At 51.9% G+C, this 19,505-nt stretch overlaps 2 protein-coding genes and 1 long non-coding RNA gene across 11 annotated transcripts in view; 2 read left to right on the top strand and 1 right to left on the bottom strand.

The window, feature by feature from the left end:
• Positions 1 to 1,899: 1,899 nt before the first annotated feature.
• Positions 1,900 to 14,864, top strand: ZNHIT3 (zinc finger, HIT-type containing 3). 2 transcript variants are annotated; one of them, XR_001360144.1, is made up of 4 exons: positions 1,900 to 2,026; positions 2,975 to 3,058; positions 4,605 to 4,886; positions 14,726 to 14,864. XR_001360144.1 is itself a non-coding variant. In XM_014531560.1 (3 exons), the coding sequence occupies exons 1-3, from the start codon at positions 1,915 to 1,917 to the stop codon at positions 4,784 to 4,786; spliced, it is 378 nt and encodes a 125-aa protein (XP_014387046.1). In that variant the 5' UTR covers positions 1,900 to 1,914; the 3' UTR covers positions 4,787 to 5,098. The 2 variants fall into 2 exon arrangements, 1 of the variants encoding a protein (XP_014387046.1); XM_014531560.1 differs by lacking the exon at positions 14,726 to 14,864 and having other exon boundaries at positions 4,605 to 5,098.
• Positions 4,972 to 19,505, bottom strand: part of MYO19 (myosin XIX) — a 27,446-nt gene continuing 12,912 nt past the window's right edge. For 5 of the 8 annotated variants that reach the window (XM_005858548.2, XM_014531492.1, XM_014531488.1 and 2 more), the window contains 15 exons: positions 18,166 to 18,256; positions 17,549 to 17,720; positions 16,920 to 16,993; positions 16,105 to 16,226; positions 15,814 to 15,927; positions 15,379 to 15,555; positions 14,871 to 15,023; positions 13,765 to 13,872; positions 12,793 to 12,863; positions 11,165 to 11,268; positions 9,644 to 9,810; positions 9,387 to 9,516; positions 7,793 to 7,878; positions 6,822 to 7,124; positions 4,972 to 5,768 (listed from right to left, as the gene is read on the bottom strand). In XM_005858548.2, the coding sequence (XP_005858610.1) occupies positions 5,640 to 5,768; positions 6,822 to 7,124; positions 7,793 to 7,878; positions 9,387 to 9,516; positions 9,644 to 9,810; positions 11,165 to 11,268; positions 12,793 to 12,863; positions 13,765 to 13,872; positions 14,871 to 15,023; positions 15,379 to 15,555; positions 15,814 to 15,927; positions 16,105 to 16,226; positions 16,920 to 16,993; positions 17,549 to 17,720; positions 18,166 to 18,256 (2,001 nt within the window). In that variant the 3' untranslated portion in view covers positions 4,972 to 5,639. Of the gene's footprint in view, positions 5,769 to 6,821; positions 7,125 to 7,792; positions 7,879 to 9,386; positions 9,517 to 9,643; positions 9,811 to 10,238; positions 10,641 to 11,164; positions 11,269 to 12,792; positions 12,864 to 13,764; positions 13,873 to 14,870; positions 15,024 to 15,378; positions 15,556 to 15,813; positions 15,928 to 16,104; positions 16,227 to 16,919; positions 16,994 to 17,548; positions 17,721 to 18,165; positions 18,257 to 19,505 lie in introns of those variants that run through there. The other 3 variants (XM_014531508.1, XR_001360140.1, XR_001360139.1) reach the window with 3 other exon arrangements.
• Positions 14,872 to 19,505, top strand: part of LOC106724375 — a 10,432-nt gene continuing 5,798 nt past the window's right edge. The window contains exon 1 of the long non-coding RNA XR_001360146.1: positions 14,872 to 14,945. This is a non-coding gene — a long non-coding RNA (uncharacterized LOC106724375). The remainder of the gene's footprint in view (positions 14,946 to 19,505) is intronic.

The following is a 19,505-nucleotide window of genomic DNA, read 5'->3' as shown; positions in this document are numbered from 1 at the left end:
CCCCACGCCCCGCCCGGGTCTCGGGGCTGTGCACCCCTCAGGCCCGCTCCCTCCGGGCCTTGTCGCGCCCGACCCTGTCGGATCTCTTGGGGACACCTCTGCCTGTGAATGCTTCTTCGGATTTTGAACAGTCAGAACTTTCTTCTGCTCTGTCTTTTCTTCCACGTGCTATCCTTTTTTTGTGTGTCTTTTAAAAAGAGTGGGTCGTTTTTCGCCGGAAAAGGCAACCCAGCTATTTCATCTTTGTTTTCCTCCTCATTCGGCCCAAGTTGCGCTGGCTAAGGTTAACGAGAACGTTCTTCTAAATAAGGTCTTGTTAGAAACAGTGAGGTAGGTCTTTTTACAATAAGGAGCTATGTCCTTGGCTGTTAATGTTGTCAAGTGTACATTTTAACTGTTCCTCCAGCGCCTCTTCTCAGCCCTCGGGGCCCTTTCCCACGACTTCATGATTGTTTGATTCATGTTAAAGTTTCTCGTCTAGGTTCTTTAAAATTTATCTTTATCGTTGATAGTATTATAGATGCCCCCCCTTTTTTCTCATTAGTTGTTTGTTTCATCCCCTCTAGTCTCTGCTTTACGACAGTATGTTTCATGCCTTTCTCTCCAACCCCGCCCCCTGCCTTTTTTCTAATATCTCTGGAGTATTTCAAAAGAAACCTTCGCCTGGCCGGTTGAGTGTGGACCTATGAACCAGGAGGTCACGGAATGGTTGGATTCCGTGGTTCAGTTCCTAGTCAGGGCACATGCCGGGGGTTGCTGGTTCCCCAGTAGGGGGGCCTGCAGGAGGCCAGTGATCCATGATTCTCTCTCATCACTGATGTTTCTCTCTCTTCCTCTCTGAAACCAATAAAAATATATTTAAAAAAATAAACCTTCAACTAAAGGTAGACAGGAAAGAAGATAACTGTTTGGCTGGAAATAGGGCTGGAGAGCTGGGTTGGGAGCACTTCCCCCTCACCTTGCATCCCCGTGAGGCCCCTCTAAGAACCCCATCAGGAGCTCTTATCTGTGTGGCCCTGCTGCCGGCCCGGGTGAGTTTTCTGAAATGCAAATTGGAGCAATTCACTCCCTTGTTGAAAAGGCCAGTTCTCTCCAGCACAGGTCAGTGGTTCTTAACCTGGGTGTGGTTCTCCCCAGGGAGATACCACTTCACAAAGTTTTTGTTGTTACAGTAGCTGAGGAGGAGTTGGTGGTACTTCTGGTAATTGGTATTGATCCTAATAAACACCTTGTGGTGTGTGAGACCGACAGCATTAAAGACCTTTCCACCCTGAGCACAGTAGCACTCTTGCTGAGAAATACCTGTAACAGTCGGCCTGCATATGGCATACTTTTGCTCCTGCTTTCTCCACTTGTGTTCCAGCCACCACCAGTCTGCTGGCATTTGCTCATCACCATCTCCTTGCACCTGACCCTATTTTAAGGGTTGGTGCTAGCCACACATCTTCTGCCAGAAATGGTCTTTGACCTGGCAATGCCTCCTCCTGCAAGACTCCTCTTGGTCTTATCTTCCGGCCCTTTGCATCTTATCCATCTCTCTAGCTGTCATCCCTAAGACTGAACCCCTCTGGGCTGGACCTGTGTATGCCCAATGGCACGAGCACATGCAAATTTGATACCTGAAACTCCTGAGAAAATAGTTTGATGCTAATTGAAGTCAGTGTGCCACTTAAACATAATGAAAGCCCTGTGATACTAGGCAAGGCAAGGAGGGATCCGGACAGGTCCTAGGGTCCATAAGTTGTTTTGCCAGGTTCAGGGTTGCTTGTTTTTGCTACTTTCCCTTGATCTGATCTCTCACTTCCTCTGCATCCATCTCTACCCCCACCCACATCCCTTACTCCATCCTTATGCTTCCCACCTCGATGCTGGCTTGGTGGGGAGGTATAGCCTTGTCACTAAAATGGAGGTGATATGCTCCTGATGTTTGTGTGTCTTTCAGAGCAGTGCAATACCGAAACTCGTCTTGTTGAGGAAAAAATATCAGCTTTTACTGCAAGAACTGTAAAGCCCGAGGAAAACAAAGGTGGGTTAGTTGACTTCAAACAAACAAACCTAGAAAGGGCCTTGAAATAGAATAAGTTGAAAGGAAAGAGGAGACGGGCTGGGGCAGGGAGTCAAGGACCATGTCTTCATTAGGGAGAAGCAGCTTCCTTAGCCCAGAGCATCAGGAGTGGGGGCACTGTCCTTGCGGTGATAGAGAGCAGCCTAAAGGCATTGTTCAGGACAGGAATAGTAGGGGCAAGGGGCAAGAGGGGGAAGACCGTGGGTGTGGTTTGGGGGTGAGGGAGCCTTCTGTAGTCATGGCTTCAGTCTCCCTTCATGGGTCTGGCTGGACCTGTCAGTTCACCTGAGCAGGCCTAGGTGAGAGGCTGCCCTTGGCTCATGACACCTTGCTGCTGCTCCTGGAAGCTTCTCACAGGTTACAGTGGTAGAGAGCTGCCATCCCATCCTGCCAGCCAACTGGCTACCTGGGGTCATGCATCATGCCTGCCTCTGAAAGCAGCCCCCTCTGATGCCACCCAAGGCATCTTGAACATTCACAGCAAGAAGGAGGTGGCCTGGTTCTGCCCTTGGACAAACTTCCTTATTGGGTTCAGGCAATGCCAGCAGTTTCTGCCCATGAGGAGATTGACATTAGCAGGTTTTTATGGAGCACACCTAGTTTATTGGTCCATCTGAGAGCTGGAGCCATGGTGAGGAGAGAAGGAGGATAAGAATTGGAAAATCAGCCTCCAGCATAACGACAACAGGGAAACACATAAGACTAAGCGTGTGAACACTAGGATGCATTTGTTTTAAGTCACCAATGTTTCTTTCATTTTCCTTCCCTTTCCTAAAGGAGGAGTTTATACAAATGGGTTACTGTCACGTGTGTGCCTATACATTTTTAAACTCTATTTGAGTAGTTAAAATCTGGTACCTGGCCTTTCTTTAGAGCCATAAGTAGTTGATTGTGTTATGTATTCCTTAGATGATGACGACGACTCTGTAGCTGATTTTCTCAATAGTGACGAGGAACAGGACAGAGTTTCTTTGCAGAATTTAAAGAATTTAGGTAAGTCTGTACTGTGCTTACTTTTTGTCAACCATTGAGATACATTTAATCTGTTGTATAGAATGTGGTTTTATTTATGATTTTAGAGAAAGAGAGGAAGGGAGAGAGAACAAAAGAAACATCAATTTGTTTTTCAACTTATTTATGCATTCATTGGTTGCTTCTTGTAACCCGCAGCCTTGGTGTATGTGAACGAAGCTCTAACTGAGCCGCCTGGCCAGAGCCAGAATGTGATTTTTAAGATTATTAAATACTTTAGCGTGGCATGCAGAGCCCTTCATCCAGCCACACGGTTCTGTTAACAACACAGGGTTTCCACACCTCCCAGCTTGTCTGTAAGGCCGTTTTCTTGGCTTGGGGTCACAGTGGCTTTGTGAGTTAGCAGAGTTCTTTTCCTCCTTCAAGGCTTTGTTCAAGTGTCCTGTCCTCAGTTAAAGTGTTCTTGACCTTTGACTGCCAGAATTAGATACTTTTTCATCTTCCCATGGTGCCTTGTAATATACTACTCACCAGATATTATGGTAATTTGTTTCACATCAGTCTGTAGGCGAGAAATCTACATTTATTTCCATGTTCCTAGTGCTCCATTTGCAGTCTAGCCATTAATGCATACTGGATAATCCCAGGACTTGATTTTTTAAATTTGTTTTTATTTTTTAAAAAATACCTTACTGGGTCCGAGGATATTTTTCCATTTTTATTTTAGAGAGGGTGTAAGGGAGGGCGAAAGACAGAGAGAGAGAGAGAGAAATATCAATGTGAGAGAGACATCGATTGGTTGCCACCTGCACTCGCCCTGATCAGGGTGGGGGATTGTGCCTGCAACTAAGGTGGGTGCCCTTAACCAGAATAGAACCTGAACTGTTCAGTCCTCGGGCTGACGCTCTATCCATTGAGCCAAACCGGCTAAGGCTATCTTTATTGTTGAAAGTATTAGATGTCCCCTTTTTTGGACTTGATTTTTAGAGGATGTGGGCGTTAATAATACCCAGTATTTGTGGGATTGCTCATTCAGTCCCTAGAGCAGTTCTGTTACCTCTAATTCATGGGCCAGGGTAGTTCCTACAGGTGGGCATTATTTTCATTCCCATTTCACAGTCCGCCTGACAGGTGGTGCTTTGCACCCGGTCCCATGGCAGTGGTTAGAACGAGGTTGGAGCTAGCTGGGGATAGTTGTGAACAGTTCTGTCATCTGTAAAGCACCACACAGATGTTAGCATCATTTCACTACCGACCATGCTTTAGGCTGGATCAAGCACTTAAGCATCATTCACAAGCACTCCCTCTGGAGTTGGACGTGCTTGATTCAGTGTCTAACTGTCCTTGCCAATAAGCTAAGGCTGTTCTCTGTATATGTAGTCATGAAGTATTTAACTTGGAAATCATTTTATATGCTGATTTCACCTTGTTTATGCAAAGCACTGGGGTTAATTTGTGGGTTTAAAGGTTAAGGGGATACAATATTACATTTAAAGCATTTAGCTTTCAGCCATCTCCACCTGTTCCAGCTTCAACTCAGATTGGCTTTCTTTCCTTAATTTTTAAGGGGAGTCTGCAGCATTAAGAAGCTTACTGCTCAATCCACACCTTAGACAGTTGATGGTCAGCCTCGATCAGGGGGACGACAAGGCCAAGCTCATGAGAGCCTGCATGCAGGAGCCCTTGTTTGTGGAGTTTGCCGACTGCTGTTTAAGCATCGTGGAACCATCCCAGAATAAGGATCCTTAAAATGGATTGTGGTGCTGCTTGCTCCTTCTCCCAGGAGACCAGCTAATGTGGGGCCCCAAGCAAGGGCAGTGTTTCCAGGACGAAGACCTGCTGGTGTAGGGTAGGTCATGCGAGTCTTCACCTCCATTGCTGTGGGCTTAGGTGTCAGACAGATGGGGGCACTCAAGTGGCACACTTTCAAATGGTTGTTTTTAAGTTATTTATTTTTGGTACAGTTAAGGTAGATATCGTGAGATAATTTATCAAGTTTCACACTTGTTTGAGTGAAAACTTGCTCAGTGTTACTAAATAAAATCAAGGTGTGGTTCTGTGGTACGTTGCATTGTTCATCATCCTTGATTCATAATTTAATTGCTTCAAATTAAATAAATCAACAACATATTAAATAGTAAAGTTTTGTTCCTTTTAAAGGAACTAAACACAGAATTTCCCCAGCCAAAATTTTAGAGCTGATCTCAGGCTGCTTGTTCTGTTTGTGGGGAATCAGAGTGGAGGGTACCCCACTGTAGTGACAGACAACTCTCAATCTTGTTTGATTGCAGTTGGCTCCACGAATGTAGTTAAAATGTGGCCCTGCTGTTTCTTAATCTTGGTCTGGGAACTACTAACCCTGACACCTGTCAGTGCTTGAGATGGAGGCTGGAGCCCCAGGCCCCACTGGTGATGGACCGCACAGCCCTGGCCCACAGGCGGGCAGGAGCCATCACTCTCACAGGCCTGGGAGTCACTGGGAGTAGTTTGGCAGCTATGTGTTGATTGAATGTCTTTGGCAAGGCAGCTGGCAGGAAAGGCATTGTAGAAACAAAGGCACCACAGGTTGCCCAGCCAGGTGAGGACAGAAGGTGAGAAGAGATCACACGTGGCCCAGCCTGTGTCTTTCCAGCAGAATCTGATTAAAGCCAGTAACACTGTCGGACGAAGGTTCAGGGCAGATGTCAGCATAGCGCAGCGGAGACTTTCTGCAGTGAAACTTGATCGAGCCCTGGGGAGAGAGAGATGTGGCTTAACCCCGGCTCCCAGGAGAGCCAGGGCCTAAAGGTACCTCACAGAGCAAATGCTAGGGATGCAGGGGAGTGTGGACAAGTAAGTGCTGGCATGAGAGTCACGGCAGTAGCAGGACTGAACTAACCAACATGTTTTTCAGTTGGTTAAGTGGCAAAGTCCAGAGCGGTATTAGAATAGAAAAGTTCACATCCCTGCAGTGTGAGGCAGGTGAGGAACAGTAGAGCGCTCCCCTCCTAGAAGTGTCACCTGTCTCAGCCCTAAGACTGCTTAACGCCAGAAGGTCGAACAGATTTCGGTTTACACTGTGTGGTCATGGGAGATTTTACCCAGGTTCTGGCCTACAGTAATTCCTCTGGCAAGAAATTCAGTTTCCTTCCTTCTGCCTTGTTGTTATCACATAATCCTTGAGTATTTGCCTGTTTTATATGCTGGCTGACTTTTCCCCTGGCTGCCCGTAATATAAAAACACAGGGCACTCGGACCAGTGACTCACCTGGTTGTCATTTCCTTAGCTGGAAAAGGAGAAAAACCAAGTAACATCATTTGGGGAAAACCTGATGCCAAATCCAGTGCCACTGGAGTAAGTAAGCTGTCAGCACAACCCAAGTTTTTTGAAAGTGGGACTAACTAAAAGGTGGCTCTAGAACAGTGGTCGCCAGCCTTTCAGACCTCATGGACCAGTGGTCCGAGGACCACTGGTTAGTGACTGCTGCTCCAAAGGTTTCCTTAAACCAGCGGTCGCCAACCTTTCGGACCTCACAGAGCACCGGTTGGCGACGGCTGCTCCAGAACACTTAGAGGCAGTTTTTAAGAGGTGATGAAAAGGCTCTGGGAAAGTCGGAGTTGTAACTGCAGCCAGTTGGGAAGCTTAGGCTCTGGTTTCCCCAGTAGGGTTAGGACGGCTCTTGTCCCAGCCTCAGTCCTGCTCCTGCTGTGGATTCCTGGGCCTGGCCTCCTGCCTTCTACAGTGAGATGGGAGGGACCCAGAGCTGCTGTGGGCAAGACTGCCATCCATCCCATCACAGCTTACCTGAGGCAGTGCTCGGATGGACGTGACACCATCTTGCTCTTGTGCTGTCTGGACAGTGTAGCTCCGGGGGCTGCTGGTGGGGAGCTGGAGGCAGGCCCAGACCACCAGTTTCCTCTGGAAGCCGTGCACGCCCACGGCTGCATTGGCCAGGACCAGTCCCAGGGGCCAGAGGCGGATTATTGCCCCCGGGAGCCAGCTCTGTGCCTGGGGCAGCGGGAAGGAGCTTGGGGAACCGGGAGCTTGAAACAAGTGTTTTTCTTCCACACCATCCAGTTCTTTAGAAGCAAGGAAGGCCATTCTGATCTTAAAAAGAGAATACCACTTTATAGCTTTTGACTTCTCAGCTCTTAATGAAAAATGGAAATCAAAACCCTCTTTAATAAGTCAGCTTAACAAGGTGAACTGAAGGGCACCTGGCTGTGAACAGCTGGGTGCCTTCAACCAGACTGGCTCTGTGTGGCAGAACTTCATACCCAAGGCGGGTGGGCCTAGGCCTTCCACAGGCTACTTTAAAAAATCTCAGTCTTGTTGAGATCTAGTTGATATAAAATCCACTCCTTTAAAGAGTGGCCTCTTTAATAAGTCAGCTTAACAAGGTGAACTGAAGGCCACCTGGCTGTGAACAGCTGGGTGCCTTCAACTAGACAGGCTCTGTGTGGCAGAACTTCATACCCAAGGCAGGTGGGCCTAGGCCTTCCACAGGCTACTTTAAAAAATAGCCTTGTTGAGATCTAGTTGATATAAAATCCACACCTTTAAAGGGTCTATAATTCCATGGTGTTTAGCACGTTCCCAGTTGCTTATGCCACTCTTTACTGTCACAGCCACCCTGCAGTGTGGGGCGTGGCCATTTTGTGCATGAAGAACACGAGACCACCCACTTTGCAGTGGCAGGGCCAGCATTCCAACCCGGGTCTATCTGGTACCAAAATATCCACAGGCAACCCTGACTTCTTGAGTCCGATACTCACTCTCCACTTCTGCCATGCGCGCTTGATGACTGTGGCAGCTGCGTGCAGCCTCTGGACGTGTTTCCGAGTTAACCAGGAGCGAATGGCTAGAGGGTTGCCCAGAAACAGGAAAGAGTACAGTGTTCATTACACCTCTTGGTAACCTGGCTGTGCAGCGACACCAGAGCTGCCCTAAAAGTTTGAAATAGGTATTTTTTCAGTCTCTGGCTACCTGCACACTTCCCTCAGGTAAGGTACTAAAGTCAATACATGAATCAGAATTGGCCCTCACACGCCCACAGACTTGGAGGTGCCTATACCTTGAAGGGACAGTTAGGAGCAGGGTCAGCTCCCACCCTTGGCTCAGTCTGGCATAATGTCCAGGGAATCAGGGGTCTGAATTGCCTGCATTTTTTAGAATTAGTTCTTTTTGGAAACCCAAATTTGCTTGCCTTGTGAATCCATGAGTGATATCACCAGACACCCACATGCTGGTAAAGGTAATAACTACTAAATGGTGGACTGACCATGACACTTTCTTACTGAAATTTCAGCATTTTTTTCTTTTTGGTATAATCATATTCAGGAAAAGGACTATTCCATAAAATATGAATACAATTGGATTCTAGAAAATGAAAATGTTTAAAGACACATAAAAGTCAGCTGTTACCTTACCAAACCACATAGTTCTACAGTGCTTTCTTATGCATTGTTTTCATGCTAATACGCACAGAAATGCACCTTACGAAGGTGGCATCACCCTGATGTATAGTTTGGCACCCAGGTTTGAACATCATATTGGAAGTGGTTTTCCATTAAGTTTAAAATCTTCAAAAAGACTTCTTAGCTACTTCATAAGGATGGTCCATAATATAGCCATGATTCCACCACTGTCAAATGTTTGGGTGGTTTCTAGTATTTTTATTTTTAAAAATGAGACTGCTGTTAACATGGTTCATACATTTCTTCCTTTGAGGAATCAAATCTTGTCAGGTTTTTACCTTTTTTAAAAAATATTTTTTTTATTGATTTTTTAGAGAGGAAGGGAGAGGGATAGAGAGTTAGAAACATTGATGAGAGAGAAACATCAATTCAGCTGCCTCCTGTACACTCCCTACTGGGGATGTGCCCGCAACCAAGGTATATGCCCTTGACCGGAATCGAACCTGGGACCCTTAAGTCCGCAGGCGACACTCTATCCACTGAGCCAATTCAGTTAGGACAGGTTTTTACCTTCTTAAACTCATTAAAAGCCCTGGAGACCAGCAGAGTTGTTGTAAAGGGAAAGAAAGATGGAGTAAACAGCTCTCTAGGTCTGGGAAAGGGAATTAAAGAGATTTTTAGCCTCCGCTACCTACATAGCACCCTTATTTGTGGTGTGACCTGCTTTCCACTGAACTGGAAAGACGCTCTGGGTGAGGACGGAGCGTGAACCCCAGCGCACCACAGGACGTGCCACCAACGCCTTGAGGCTGGGACACTGTCAGCTTTGGTGTGTGGGGACTCAAGGAACAGCATTCAAAGGAACGTAGGGTCTGCAGTTACTGACGGCAGCTGCACTCAAGGCCATCTGTGGGCCTGGAACAAGGCTACGTGCCCAGGGCCCCAGTCCTACCTGCCTGGATGAGCACGGCAGCCTGCCTCTGCCTCTCTTGCCTGCGATGCCGGTGTCGCCTCCAGCCAGCCTGGATGCAGCGGGCACACTGCTCCAGCACCTGGGCACGCCTGCGTTCCAGGAGCTCCAGCTGGGAGAAGGGGCATCCACTGAGGTCCGCAGCCCACCCTCCCCCTGTCCTGAGGAGAGCCCAGCCCCTGTCCTGCTGAGAGTACACAGCTGTTTCTGTGACCTCTGCTCCTCTGAAGCCAGCTTACCGTGGAGTCCGTCATGAACACCTTGGTCCTGCCACAGTGCACTGTGGCTGGCGTGGCCTCCACCGGGTCGCCAGATGTGGCTGCTGCCCCAGGCAGAGCGGGCAGAGTGCGGAGGATGTCCTGGAGCAGAGGCTGCAGCGCGGCCTCCGCGGCCTGTGGAGACCATTCTAAGGGTGGGAGACAGAGGTCCCATCAGTGCTTTGTCTTCTACACACTTCTGTGGCCTTAAGAGACTGGTTCTGGTCTCCCTAGCATTTTACAGGCCTCTTTTTTGTTCTTGTCTCTAGCCATTTTTACCTATTTTTTTGGGGGGGGGGGACCAGGAGCAGCCCCTCTTATCCCTCAGGCCCCTGGCTGTTATGAGGAGTCTTGGAATCCCACTGTGGCTGTGCCCTGGACTGGCCTGCAGCCTCCACTCCTGTGGGTCCCTTTGGGCAAGTGACAAAGGGCACTTGGTGCCACCCCCTCCGCCCTAACAGCTCACTTCCTGCCATGGAAGGGCAAAGAGAAGACAGATTCTGGGCCTGCGGAGGCCATGGGGTCCCCCTGCCGACCTTCTGCATCACAGGGCTGACTGCTGTGGAGGGAGGTTTACCTGAGGCTCTGAACACCTTTAGCTGCCCAGCGCCTCTCTGGAGACAGAGGCTGCCAAAGAAGATACCGCAGACGAGAAGCAGCAGCAAAATCAACCAGAGCCCAGGAGACGTGGGCAAGAGACAGAGCAGAGCAGACCATGGAGAGAGGAGGAAGAGCGGTGGGGAGAAAGGTGAAAGGAAAGTGACAAACTGCCCAAGACAGAAAAACAAAGCAGAATTGTCCCAACTGGGTTTCCTGGCCCAGGGTAAGGCTGTGTAAGTGGGGGGAGTGGTTACCGCTGGGCTGGGATCCTACTGGGCGGAGCCTTGCACCTCTTTTCCTCCTCCTGTGCTGGGGCCACAGCCTCAGGACAGCCACATGCCCACAATCCTCAAATCAGGGTCACAGGCCAGGACTTTACCTTGAGATCAAAGTTCGGAGCCTTGCACCTCTTTTCCTCCTCCTGTGCTGGGGTCACAGCCACATGCCCACAACCCTCAAATCAGGGTCACAGGCCAGGACTTTCCCTTGAGATCAAAGTCTGGGGGGAGGACCCCAGCAGGCTCAACAGCTCCCCCAGACCGCCTTTCCCCACTGGCCAGGCAGAGCCCATTATTTTAATAATTATTTTAACTAATTTCTTCCTTTCCTTTCCCTCTACATCTCATCAAATGCTTGCCCAGTCTGACCAGTTTCTTCACAATATTTCCTGTGTCCACATCTCTAGCTTCTCTCTACTCCCGCCAACTTAACAGTCCTACCATGTGGCCCCACAGTAGTCTCCAGGAAACATGCAGAGTGCCCCCATCCACCCAGAGAATAAAGTCCAGCTTCTGTGACTCGGCCCCAGCTGTCACCCCAGCCTCACCTCCCACCACTCTCTGCCCCTATGAGCCAGTAACCGTAGACTGATGAACAAATGACTAACAAAGGGGCCCCACTCACCTGAGCGCCCTTCATTAAGAGACGGGCTCTGGGGGCCCAGGGCTGTGCGAGGACGGAGCCGCCTCAGTAACGCGTACCGTTCCACAAAGTTCCGGTGAGAGACCCTGGAAGCCAAAGTGGGTGGAAGAAGGGAGTGAAGCGACTTCATCCGTGGGCACAGCGCTCAGGGTGCGACGGGAGTAATTGCATTTAATCGGCTCAACAACCCAGCGAGGTGCTGCCCTGGCTGCACTGCATGGACGAGGCTGTAGCTCTGGAGAGATTATTTTAAGGGTCTGTTCTTCCTGGGCCCTTTCCTAGAGGACTTGCTGTCTGCCTCCTTCCAAGGGGCGTGCAGGACCCCCTCTGGACAACTAGACCACTCCTACCTCACACCCGTGCTTGGCTGCGTCTCGACCCGTCCTCTGACCCACAGCCTCCTCCACTTACCCTGATTTCTCTACTCCCCTTCACGGCAACACTTCTCTCAACAGCTGGTGACATCTGATATCTGCACATCCTCCTCTAAGTTTGGCTTCTGCCCACAACACTGCACCAATGTGGCTCCTGTCACAGCCATCAGCATGCCACTAAAATTGTTGCTGGTTTCTCGTCATCCCCCCTCTCGAAATGTGAGCATTCCTCAGGGCATGACCCCAATCCCTTCTATCCCTGATGGGGTTTCCTCCTTGTTTGTGGTGTTAAGACCCTCCAGTTCTTAGAGCTCTGCTGAGCCCGGGCCTGTCTCACACCATTTCAAACCTGACCCTCCCACCCTGCAACCTGTGCCTTTCTCAAACCATCTTGCCTCCAGGAATTATCCCCTATCCACCCATTTGCCTCAGAGGGAAGCCTAGAAGTTGACCATCCTGCCTAATAACTCACGTTCAATCAATCCACAGTCCTCTTTCTATCACAAGCCACACCAATTTTACCCACTTCTCTCCAGTGTTCACTGCTGCCACCCTCACCGGGGACACCATCTCGCCTGTACACCTGCAACAGCCTTTCACTCCTCTCTTTTCCTGACCCTACGTCCAACCTCCACATGGCAGCCATGGGATATGAGTGAGAGCACAGCACTCCCTCCTCAGAATGCCCGGCAGCTTCCATAGCACCCAGGACAGGCTGTGAAGTCCTTCAGGTCTGGCCCCCATCCCTCCCTCCTCCTCCCAGTTCTCTGAGCTCCAGTCACTTAAGCACCTCTCAGTTCCTAACCTGTTCCCTAGTCTGGAATGCTCTCCTCCCTAAATCTTCCCAGAGGCCGGAGCTGCCTACGACCCGTCCTGGACCAGCCCAAGGATACCCCTTCCCATTAGTCTACCTAATAGCATTTTCTGTTTCTTCCCCAGCATTGATTAACTTTAGAGTTGTTGTTCTTGTTTCCACAGTAATGTATGCCCCAAGAGGGCAGACTCAGCCTTCCTTATTCACTGAGATATACTAGAAACAGTGCTTAGCACAAAATCGTGCACAGAAAGTAAACGGATAAATGACAAGCACAGTTCCTTGAGTTCAGGTTGACACCTGTAGACCTGCCCTTTCCCTTCATCTCCATATCCGTCTCCTGGCTGGGCAGGCTCTTGTTGGCCTGAGTCTGAGCTCTACCCTGACGTTGGCCCTGCCCCTGCAGTGATGGGCCCACTCACCGGATGGGGAAGCCGGCGGCACTGATGTGGATCGTCTCCACGAGACCACAGGCCTCCAGCTGGCTCAGGACCTGCAAGGATGGAGAGACAGTGTGGCACCTGCAGCATGGGGCCAGCAGGGCAGACGGCATTCCCATGGCCCTGCCAGCGTGGACTGCAGGGTCTCCTGAGGCTCCATTGAGGGAGGTATACACTCTGGGGCTGGGGCAGCAAAAAATTAAGAAATACCTTCCTGCTAAAAGGGTCCTGGCAGCCCCAGGTCCCCTATGTGGTGCAGGGCTTCTGACACAGCTGAGGCAGCTGCTGGCACGGCTCTCACCATCCCCACAGTGCAGATGCTCTGCCTCACATGCAGCCCAGCCCCATTTCTGTTTTTATTTATTTTATTTTTGGCTAGACAATCAAGTGAGTCACAGCTGCAGGGCATGGGAGGTTGGTTATACTGTGAAGAGCCTTCTGGGATCTGAACCATGGTCTTGACCACAGAAGAGTGGTTCTGGCTATAACCCCCAAGGTCATATCTACCAGTTGACTGTGGGACACTCCAGCATCACCCAGTATTCACACCTCATCCACATCCCATGGAGCCCGGTACCCTGAGCAAAGAACAATTCCTGGCCCTTTTTGTGCAAATTAAAAACCTAGAATGTAAGGCGAGACAGACTTCCAGCTAATTGCAAGAGATAGCCATTCTGGGCAGCTCCAGTCTCATCAGGGCAGTGCTCGGTGAGAAGAGAGCAAGAGGCGCCAGAGCTCTACTTCCTTCCTTAGCTAGGTCACTGCAGTGCAGACCACACAACCATACATGACTGTCGTGCCAGCTATGGGGAGACAAGCCCCTCTAATGTCAGGCCCAGCCTGAGAGATCCCCTCTAGTCACTGCACTTGGAGTAGATGTCCTGCCCTTCACCCCTCCAGGGCCTTGGCCAGATAGGGCTCTCCGCGAAGCAGCTTTGGCTCAGTGTGAATTACCTCCTCCCGGAGGAAGGTCTGTGCCTGGCCCTTGCTGTTGGGCTTGATGCAGCGAATGTAGTGGGGCGTGGTGCTGTGCAGAACCTGCAGAAGCTGTTCCAGGGAGGCCTGCAGAGGGGAGAGCGAGGTCAGGCAGAGGTTGGAGCTGCCTGGGGGCATCAGCTGGGCCCTGGTTAGAGACTGCATCAAACACCTCCAGCCCCAACACCAGGATCTTCATGTGCCCTGGGATGGCTATTGGAGGCTCTTACTGTGTCCAAGCACTCCCATCCCTTGATGTCCCACTGCTCCTCACATCTACCTCCAGGGACCTTTCTTGACCTGTGACCCTCCAACTGGTTGGTCTCTGCATCTGGTCTCAGGGTCCCCAACCCCCACAATCTTCCTAGAAGAGCAATCTCAGAACCCCCAGCCATTCATTCAGGAAATAGCTGTTATTAAACCAAAGCCTGTCCTGTGTGCAGGAAACTGAAGGGCTATGACCCGGGCAGTCTGCTGCTGTCTCAGAGCCGTGTCTAACAAGCTGCACAGACACTGGACGGGCACCCTCAGTAGTATCTGAGGCTGGACAGGAAAGTGCTATTCAAACCTGGGCTCCCTGGGTACCTTCTCAAGGAGGTGATGATATTGCAGAGCTTTGAAGGATGAGAAGGAAAAAACTAAAAAGAGACATGGAGGGTGGAGCTGAGGTGGCTGGGGTGAGAAGCAGAGTGTGCTGAGAGACAGTAGAAAGTATAAGATACAGGAGGAGACAAACCTGCGCTGGCCAAGGACAAAGTCTGAGCAGGAAGCTGGAGAACGGAATGGGCCAGGTCACGGGTGCATGTAACTATTGCTCTTCCACAGCCCCCCATAAGCAGTGGGTGAGAGACCCCTGCGCCACCCACAGGCCCCTAGGCTTCCCATCATGTCAGTTAGGCCAAGTCTATGTGTCTGTTTCCTGTCTCTGTCTCCCACGCAGGACTGTCAACTCGGTGTGAACCTGGACCATGTCTTTTTGACTCATCAATGCTCTCCGTAAACAGCACCAATCCTGGGAAGTGCTCGGTAAACATTTGAGACTGAGGAGTGACCCAAACACGTCACGTCAGCACTACCAGACCCACCTTGAACCTGGACACCACAGTCAACACAGGGGTTCTGCTCTTGCCAGAAGGCTCCTCCTGGGACTTCTCTTCTGGGTCAGTAGGAAACAACACCTTGAGCAGGGGGTCCTCGGATTGCTGCAGGAGCCTGGTCAGCTCAGGGGGCACAGGGTCCTATTGGGAGAGGACGAGAACAGTGGGTGAGGGCAGGTGGTGTGCTACCCAGGGCTGTCCACAGGCCTGCCAGCCTGCTCATCCAGGCCCCAGAGGAGGGAGTTCCAGGGTAGGACAGGCCCTGAGTCCGGGAGACAAGCTGGTCGCCTATGAATCAGCAACCCAGTGTGACATGGGTCATTTCTGGGCAGGTCATGCCTGATGAGCAGACCTCAGGCAGATGGCCCCAGAGGTGACCCTGGGTTCTGGGAAGATACTCAGGAGGGAGACCCACAATAGGAAGCTGCGTGTATGGGCAGCAATGACTCAGCGTGCCGTTGTACCCAGGTCCCCAGGGGCCATGGCCCAGCCTCACCTTGTTCTTCTCCACCAGGCCTGCGGTGTGGTACCGCACAGGCCCCGCGTAATGCACCACAATGAAGCTGGGCTCCCGGCTGAGCTTGTCGTGACCCAGGCAGGGGCTGCCTGCCAGAGCACTTTCAATGCGTGTCTGGAGCTGGGCTGCACTGCTTGGCCGGTTAAGGCGGCATTCCTACGTGGGGCGGGATAGGCAGACGGCCACAAAAGTGAGAGGGCTCCCCACACCCTCACAGTCTCCACCCCATCGCCCCCATGGTAGCAGAGTTGTCACATAGGCAGTACAGTGACCCTGAGTGAAGGAGTACAGGATTAGCAAACCCATTTGGCAGATGGGGAGACAGAGGCACAGAAAGGGCAGTGACGAGTCTTCAAGGCCCCAGAGAAGTCCAAAGCCCACCTCTGCTGCTCAGCACACTACTGATGCTCCCACCTCGTTTAAGAGGGAGCAGATGCTGATGGGGGTCCCCTCGATGAGGTCCAAACAGGTCTGGTTGTCCTGGTAGTTGACAAATGACCACTCCAGGCCCTCCAGTGCGTATTCCTCCTAGAGGGCAAGGTGAGGGGGCAGGAGGCAGCTAAGGGCTGAGGCCCAGAAGGCCATCCTATGGCTGGCCTCAGCAACACCAACTATTCCAGAATGGCATCAAGAACTAAAGGCTAGGTCCTGGGGGCCAGGAAGAGATAGAGGATCCAGGATGGCCCCACCCTGCCACACGCTCACCTGCTGAGCCTTTAGGTAGTGAGCCACAAAGTGCTGTTGCAGCTTCTCATTGGCATAGTTGATGCACAGCTGTTCCAGACTGTTGTCAGGGAACGACTCAAAGCCGTACACATCCAGCAGGCCTGGGGGGGTGGGGCGGCGGTGGTGAGGGGAGAACCCATGGGGCCGCTGCAGAGGCCAGGGGACTGTAGGGGCCCAGGGTGAAGCTTCATCCTTGGCAGCCTGGGGATGAGGCTGAGCGAGCATGACACCCACAGTGGGCAGAGCACCATACCCCACCCCAGGGTGCCAGCTCTACCTCATGCCCCCTCAGAACTTGCAACAGGAAGAAAGACCGAATGTGTGTGAAGGGCAACCCAGAGCACCAGGTCCTCTTCGAGGCTGAATCCTTAGGTCCTGGTAGGCCCCTCCTTGAGGGCACCAGGTCCCAGGGAACATTTCCTGCATCCAGCCCAGTTTGGAGGGCCTGGGTCTCACCAGCCCAGTTGGTGTCTAGAATTCCACATTCTGTGAACAAACTCACTGGTGCCTCTGAGCTCTACTGCCTCCCCTACCTGACATTCCTACCCAGGTTCCAGCAAGGTTATCTCTCACTCATCCCCACCACTCTCTCAGGTGCCATCTGAGTCTGCCTGGTGAGCTATGGACCAGTCAGATGTGAGCATCCGGGAGTAGAGATGTCCTTGCCCAAACACTGGTGGACAGACGAGAGGGGGATGCAGGGAAGGGAAAGGAGCTGCCAGAGTTAGCACGGTGGGCCCAGAGCTGCCCTGGTCTTTTTTAGAAGGGGTGTTCCCAGCAGGGGGCCCTGCTACCTATGAAAGTGGTCCAGGAGTCGGGGGCCGCATAGATGCTGCTGTTGATCACCGATACCAGCCAGTCGAACAGCCTGTTGGGGTTGGGGAAGAGGAGACTGGTGAGAGCAGGTCGAGCTGAATCTGAGGGGTGGCAGAGCTGCTCCTCAGCCAGGGTGCCACACCCAGGAGGGCCCGAGTTCCCATAAGCACATGCGCACGTACATACACGTGTTCCGTCCCCTAATTTCAAAGATGCCACTTGACACCCTTACATGGCATCATGAAGGTTCTCAGAACCCAGGGTGAGAAAGCACCCTTAACCACATGGCCAGAGGGTGGACATGCCCATATCACCCAATAGGAAAGGCCAGGACCCACCCGACCCTGTTCTGGGCTCCCACTTGCTGCTTGCTGGGTTGCCCTGCACTTTGGGCTGAGGTTCTGGCTCTACCACCATCTATCAAATTCCCCAGGTGCTTGGGGAAGTCTCAGGAGCTACTCCCTGCTGTCCCCAAGGATCTGGGGAGCAGGGAGGGAAGCCATCTGCTGTGTCTGGCAGCCCTCACCCTGGGCCTATTGCATGGCAGTGTCTGGTTCAACTCCAAAGAGGGGAGAACTTGGAGGCAGCAGGGGCCCAGAGTGCTCACCGTGCGTAGATCAGTTTGGCCAGGCAGTCTCTGCGGGTGTCGCACTCGGCTAGGGAGCAGGGCTTCCGGAACACCTGCTGCTGCCTGCCCGCCCTGATGGTCCTGATCCTCAGTGTCTCCAGCAGTGGGTCCTCCGGGAGCCAGAGCAGCGAGGCCGATGTTCTGACAGAGCCTGGGAGGACAAACCTTCCATCCAAACAGCCCCCTTCACAAGGCAGCGAAGCCATTGTCATGGAACCATCGCCCACCCAAATGAACAGAGGAAACCTTGCTGGTAGGCGAAGAGACCTGCCGAAGGCAGAGGCAGGGCATGAACCCAGGACTTCTGTGTCCCAGTCCACATTGCCACAAGTGGGACAAATTATAAACCCTCTGACCCTCGTTTGCTCATCTGTAAAATGGGGATAATGCTGCCTGCTTCAGAGATGGGGTGAGGAGTAACTTATCCAGGGCAGGACGCTACAGCTAATGTTTAATCAAATGTTAAATTCCGAATTTCACCCTCTGGCCTCCCACCCAATCCCACCGATACTGGCTCTTTTCTGGGCAGGACTGGCCTGCTCCCTGGGTGTGTGACCAAAGCCTGAGGCACAGCCCCCTGCCACCCTTGCTCTCACCCTTGGCATCGTCCATCAGCTGGCAGGGCTGGGCTTCATCCTCACAGTCAGCAAACCGGACGTTGCCGAGGTGCAGCAGTCCAGCCAGGACCTGAGGGGCAGGAGAAAGGAGACACACAGTGGGCACCTTGTAAGGGCTGGAGCCTAGCCTGGAAGGCTTCTCTTCTGCTAAATATAATCACAAGAGAAGAATAATAGCAGCTCCCAGCTACTGCCGATTTGCTGCAGGACTCTATGAGACACGATTCCATGCATGTTACATGCATCATCTTGGTTAATCTTTTCTTTTTTAAAAAAATATACTTTTATTGATTTCAGAGAGGAAGGGAGAGGGAGAGAAAGAAACATCAATGATGAGAAAGAATCACTGATTGGCTGCCTCCTGCACGCCCCCTACTGAAGATTGAGCCCGCAACCCCAGGCATGTGCCCTTGACTGGACTCAAACCTGGGACCCTTTGGTCCACTGGCCAACACTCTATCCACTGAGCCAAACCAGCTAGGGCTTGGTTAATCTTTTCAACATCAGTGAGGCGAGTGCTGCAACGATTGTCCATGACAGAGATGAGAAGGGGACAGGTTCAATGAGAACCCGGGCAGTCTGACTACAGAAGCCTCCCAGGGCAGCTGGTGGGGCCTCCAGGTCACCATGGTCTGTCCCTCTGCCTTCCCCTCTGGAGCAGACTGTAGGACACGGCTCCTGTTCCTCGTGGAGCAGGCTTACTTCTATGGAGCTGGGCTTGGACTCCCTTTGGCCCTTTCCCAGCACAGTTGGGCTCTGATGGCCCAGCCTAGGGGAGGATCTGTGACTGTGTTGTCTGTACAGTGGGGGCCCTCTTGCCTTTGCACTCGATGCATGTGGACGAGCCCCTAGGAGCTGTAGAAAGGAGGCTACTGTGCCCGATGGGCAGTGTGGCTGGAGCAGAGGGTCATGCCAGCCCCCAACCAGCACCCCTGTCTGGACACCCTACTACTGTCCACTCCTGCTGTGCCTCTGGCCAGGTGCTTGCCTGGCGGAGTCCACACTGGCCGTGGTCCCCTCCCTGCCTGAGGAGCCCCACCTGGAGATGGAGGTCACTTTCCACTGCACTGCCACCTCCCTGCAGTGGCTCCCGTCTCTGCTGCCAGCCTATCCTATCTACTCCCTCCCATTGCTCTGGTGGGTGAGGAGGTGAGGGAGCAGGAGGTAGTCAGTTGGCAAAGACAGATGGGAGGAGGGAGGCCAATAATGGGGATGAGGAGCCCAGCTCACCTGGGTCAGCATGTCTGGAGAGGAGGGGAAAGAAGGTGGGAATTGGACTTACTCCGCATGGTGCAAGTCTATCTGTATCAGTGGTGTCT

The sequence above is a fragment of the Myotis brandtii genome, unplaced genomic scaffold, assembly GCF_000412655.1.
Source record: "Myotis brandtii unplaced genomic scaffold, ASM41265v1 scaffold120, whole genome shotgun sequence".
In the NCBI taxonomy this organism is placed as follows: domain Eukaryota; kingdom Metazoa; phylum Chordata; class Mammalia; order Chiroptera; family Vespertilionidae; genus Myotis; species Myotis brandtii.
This window is presented reverse-complemented; position numbering and strand designations above follow the sequence as displayed.

Coding starts and splice junctions, on each gene's coding strand:
- ZNHIT3 (XM_014531560.1), top strand. CDS start 1,915: ATGCTCCTGATGTTTGTGTGTCTTTCAGAGCAGTGCAATACCGAAACT. Junction 2,027..2,974: donor AAAGCCCGAGGAAAACAAAG/GTGGGTTAGTTG, acceptor TGTATTCCTTAG/ATGATGACGACGACTCTGTA. Junction 3,059..4,604: donor GCAGAATTTAAAGAATTTAG/GTAAGTCTGTAC, acceptor TTAATTTTTAAG/GGGAGTCTGCAGCATTAAGA.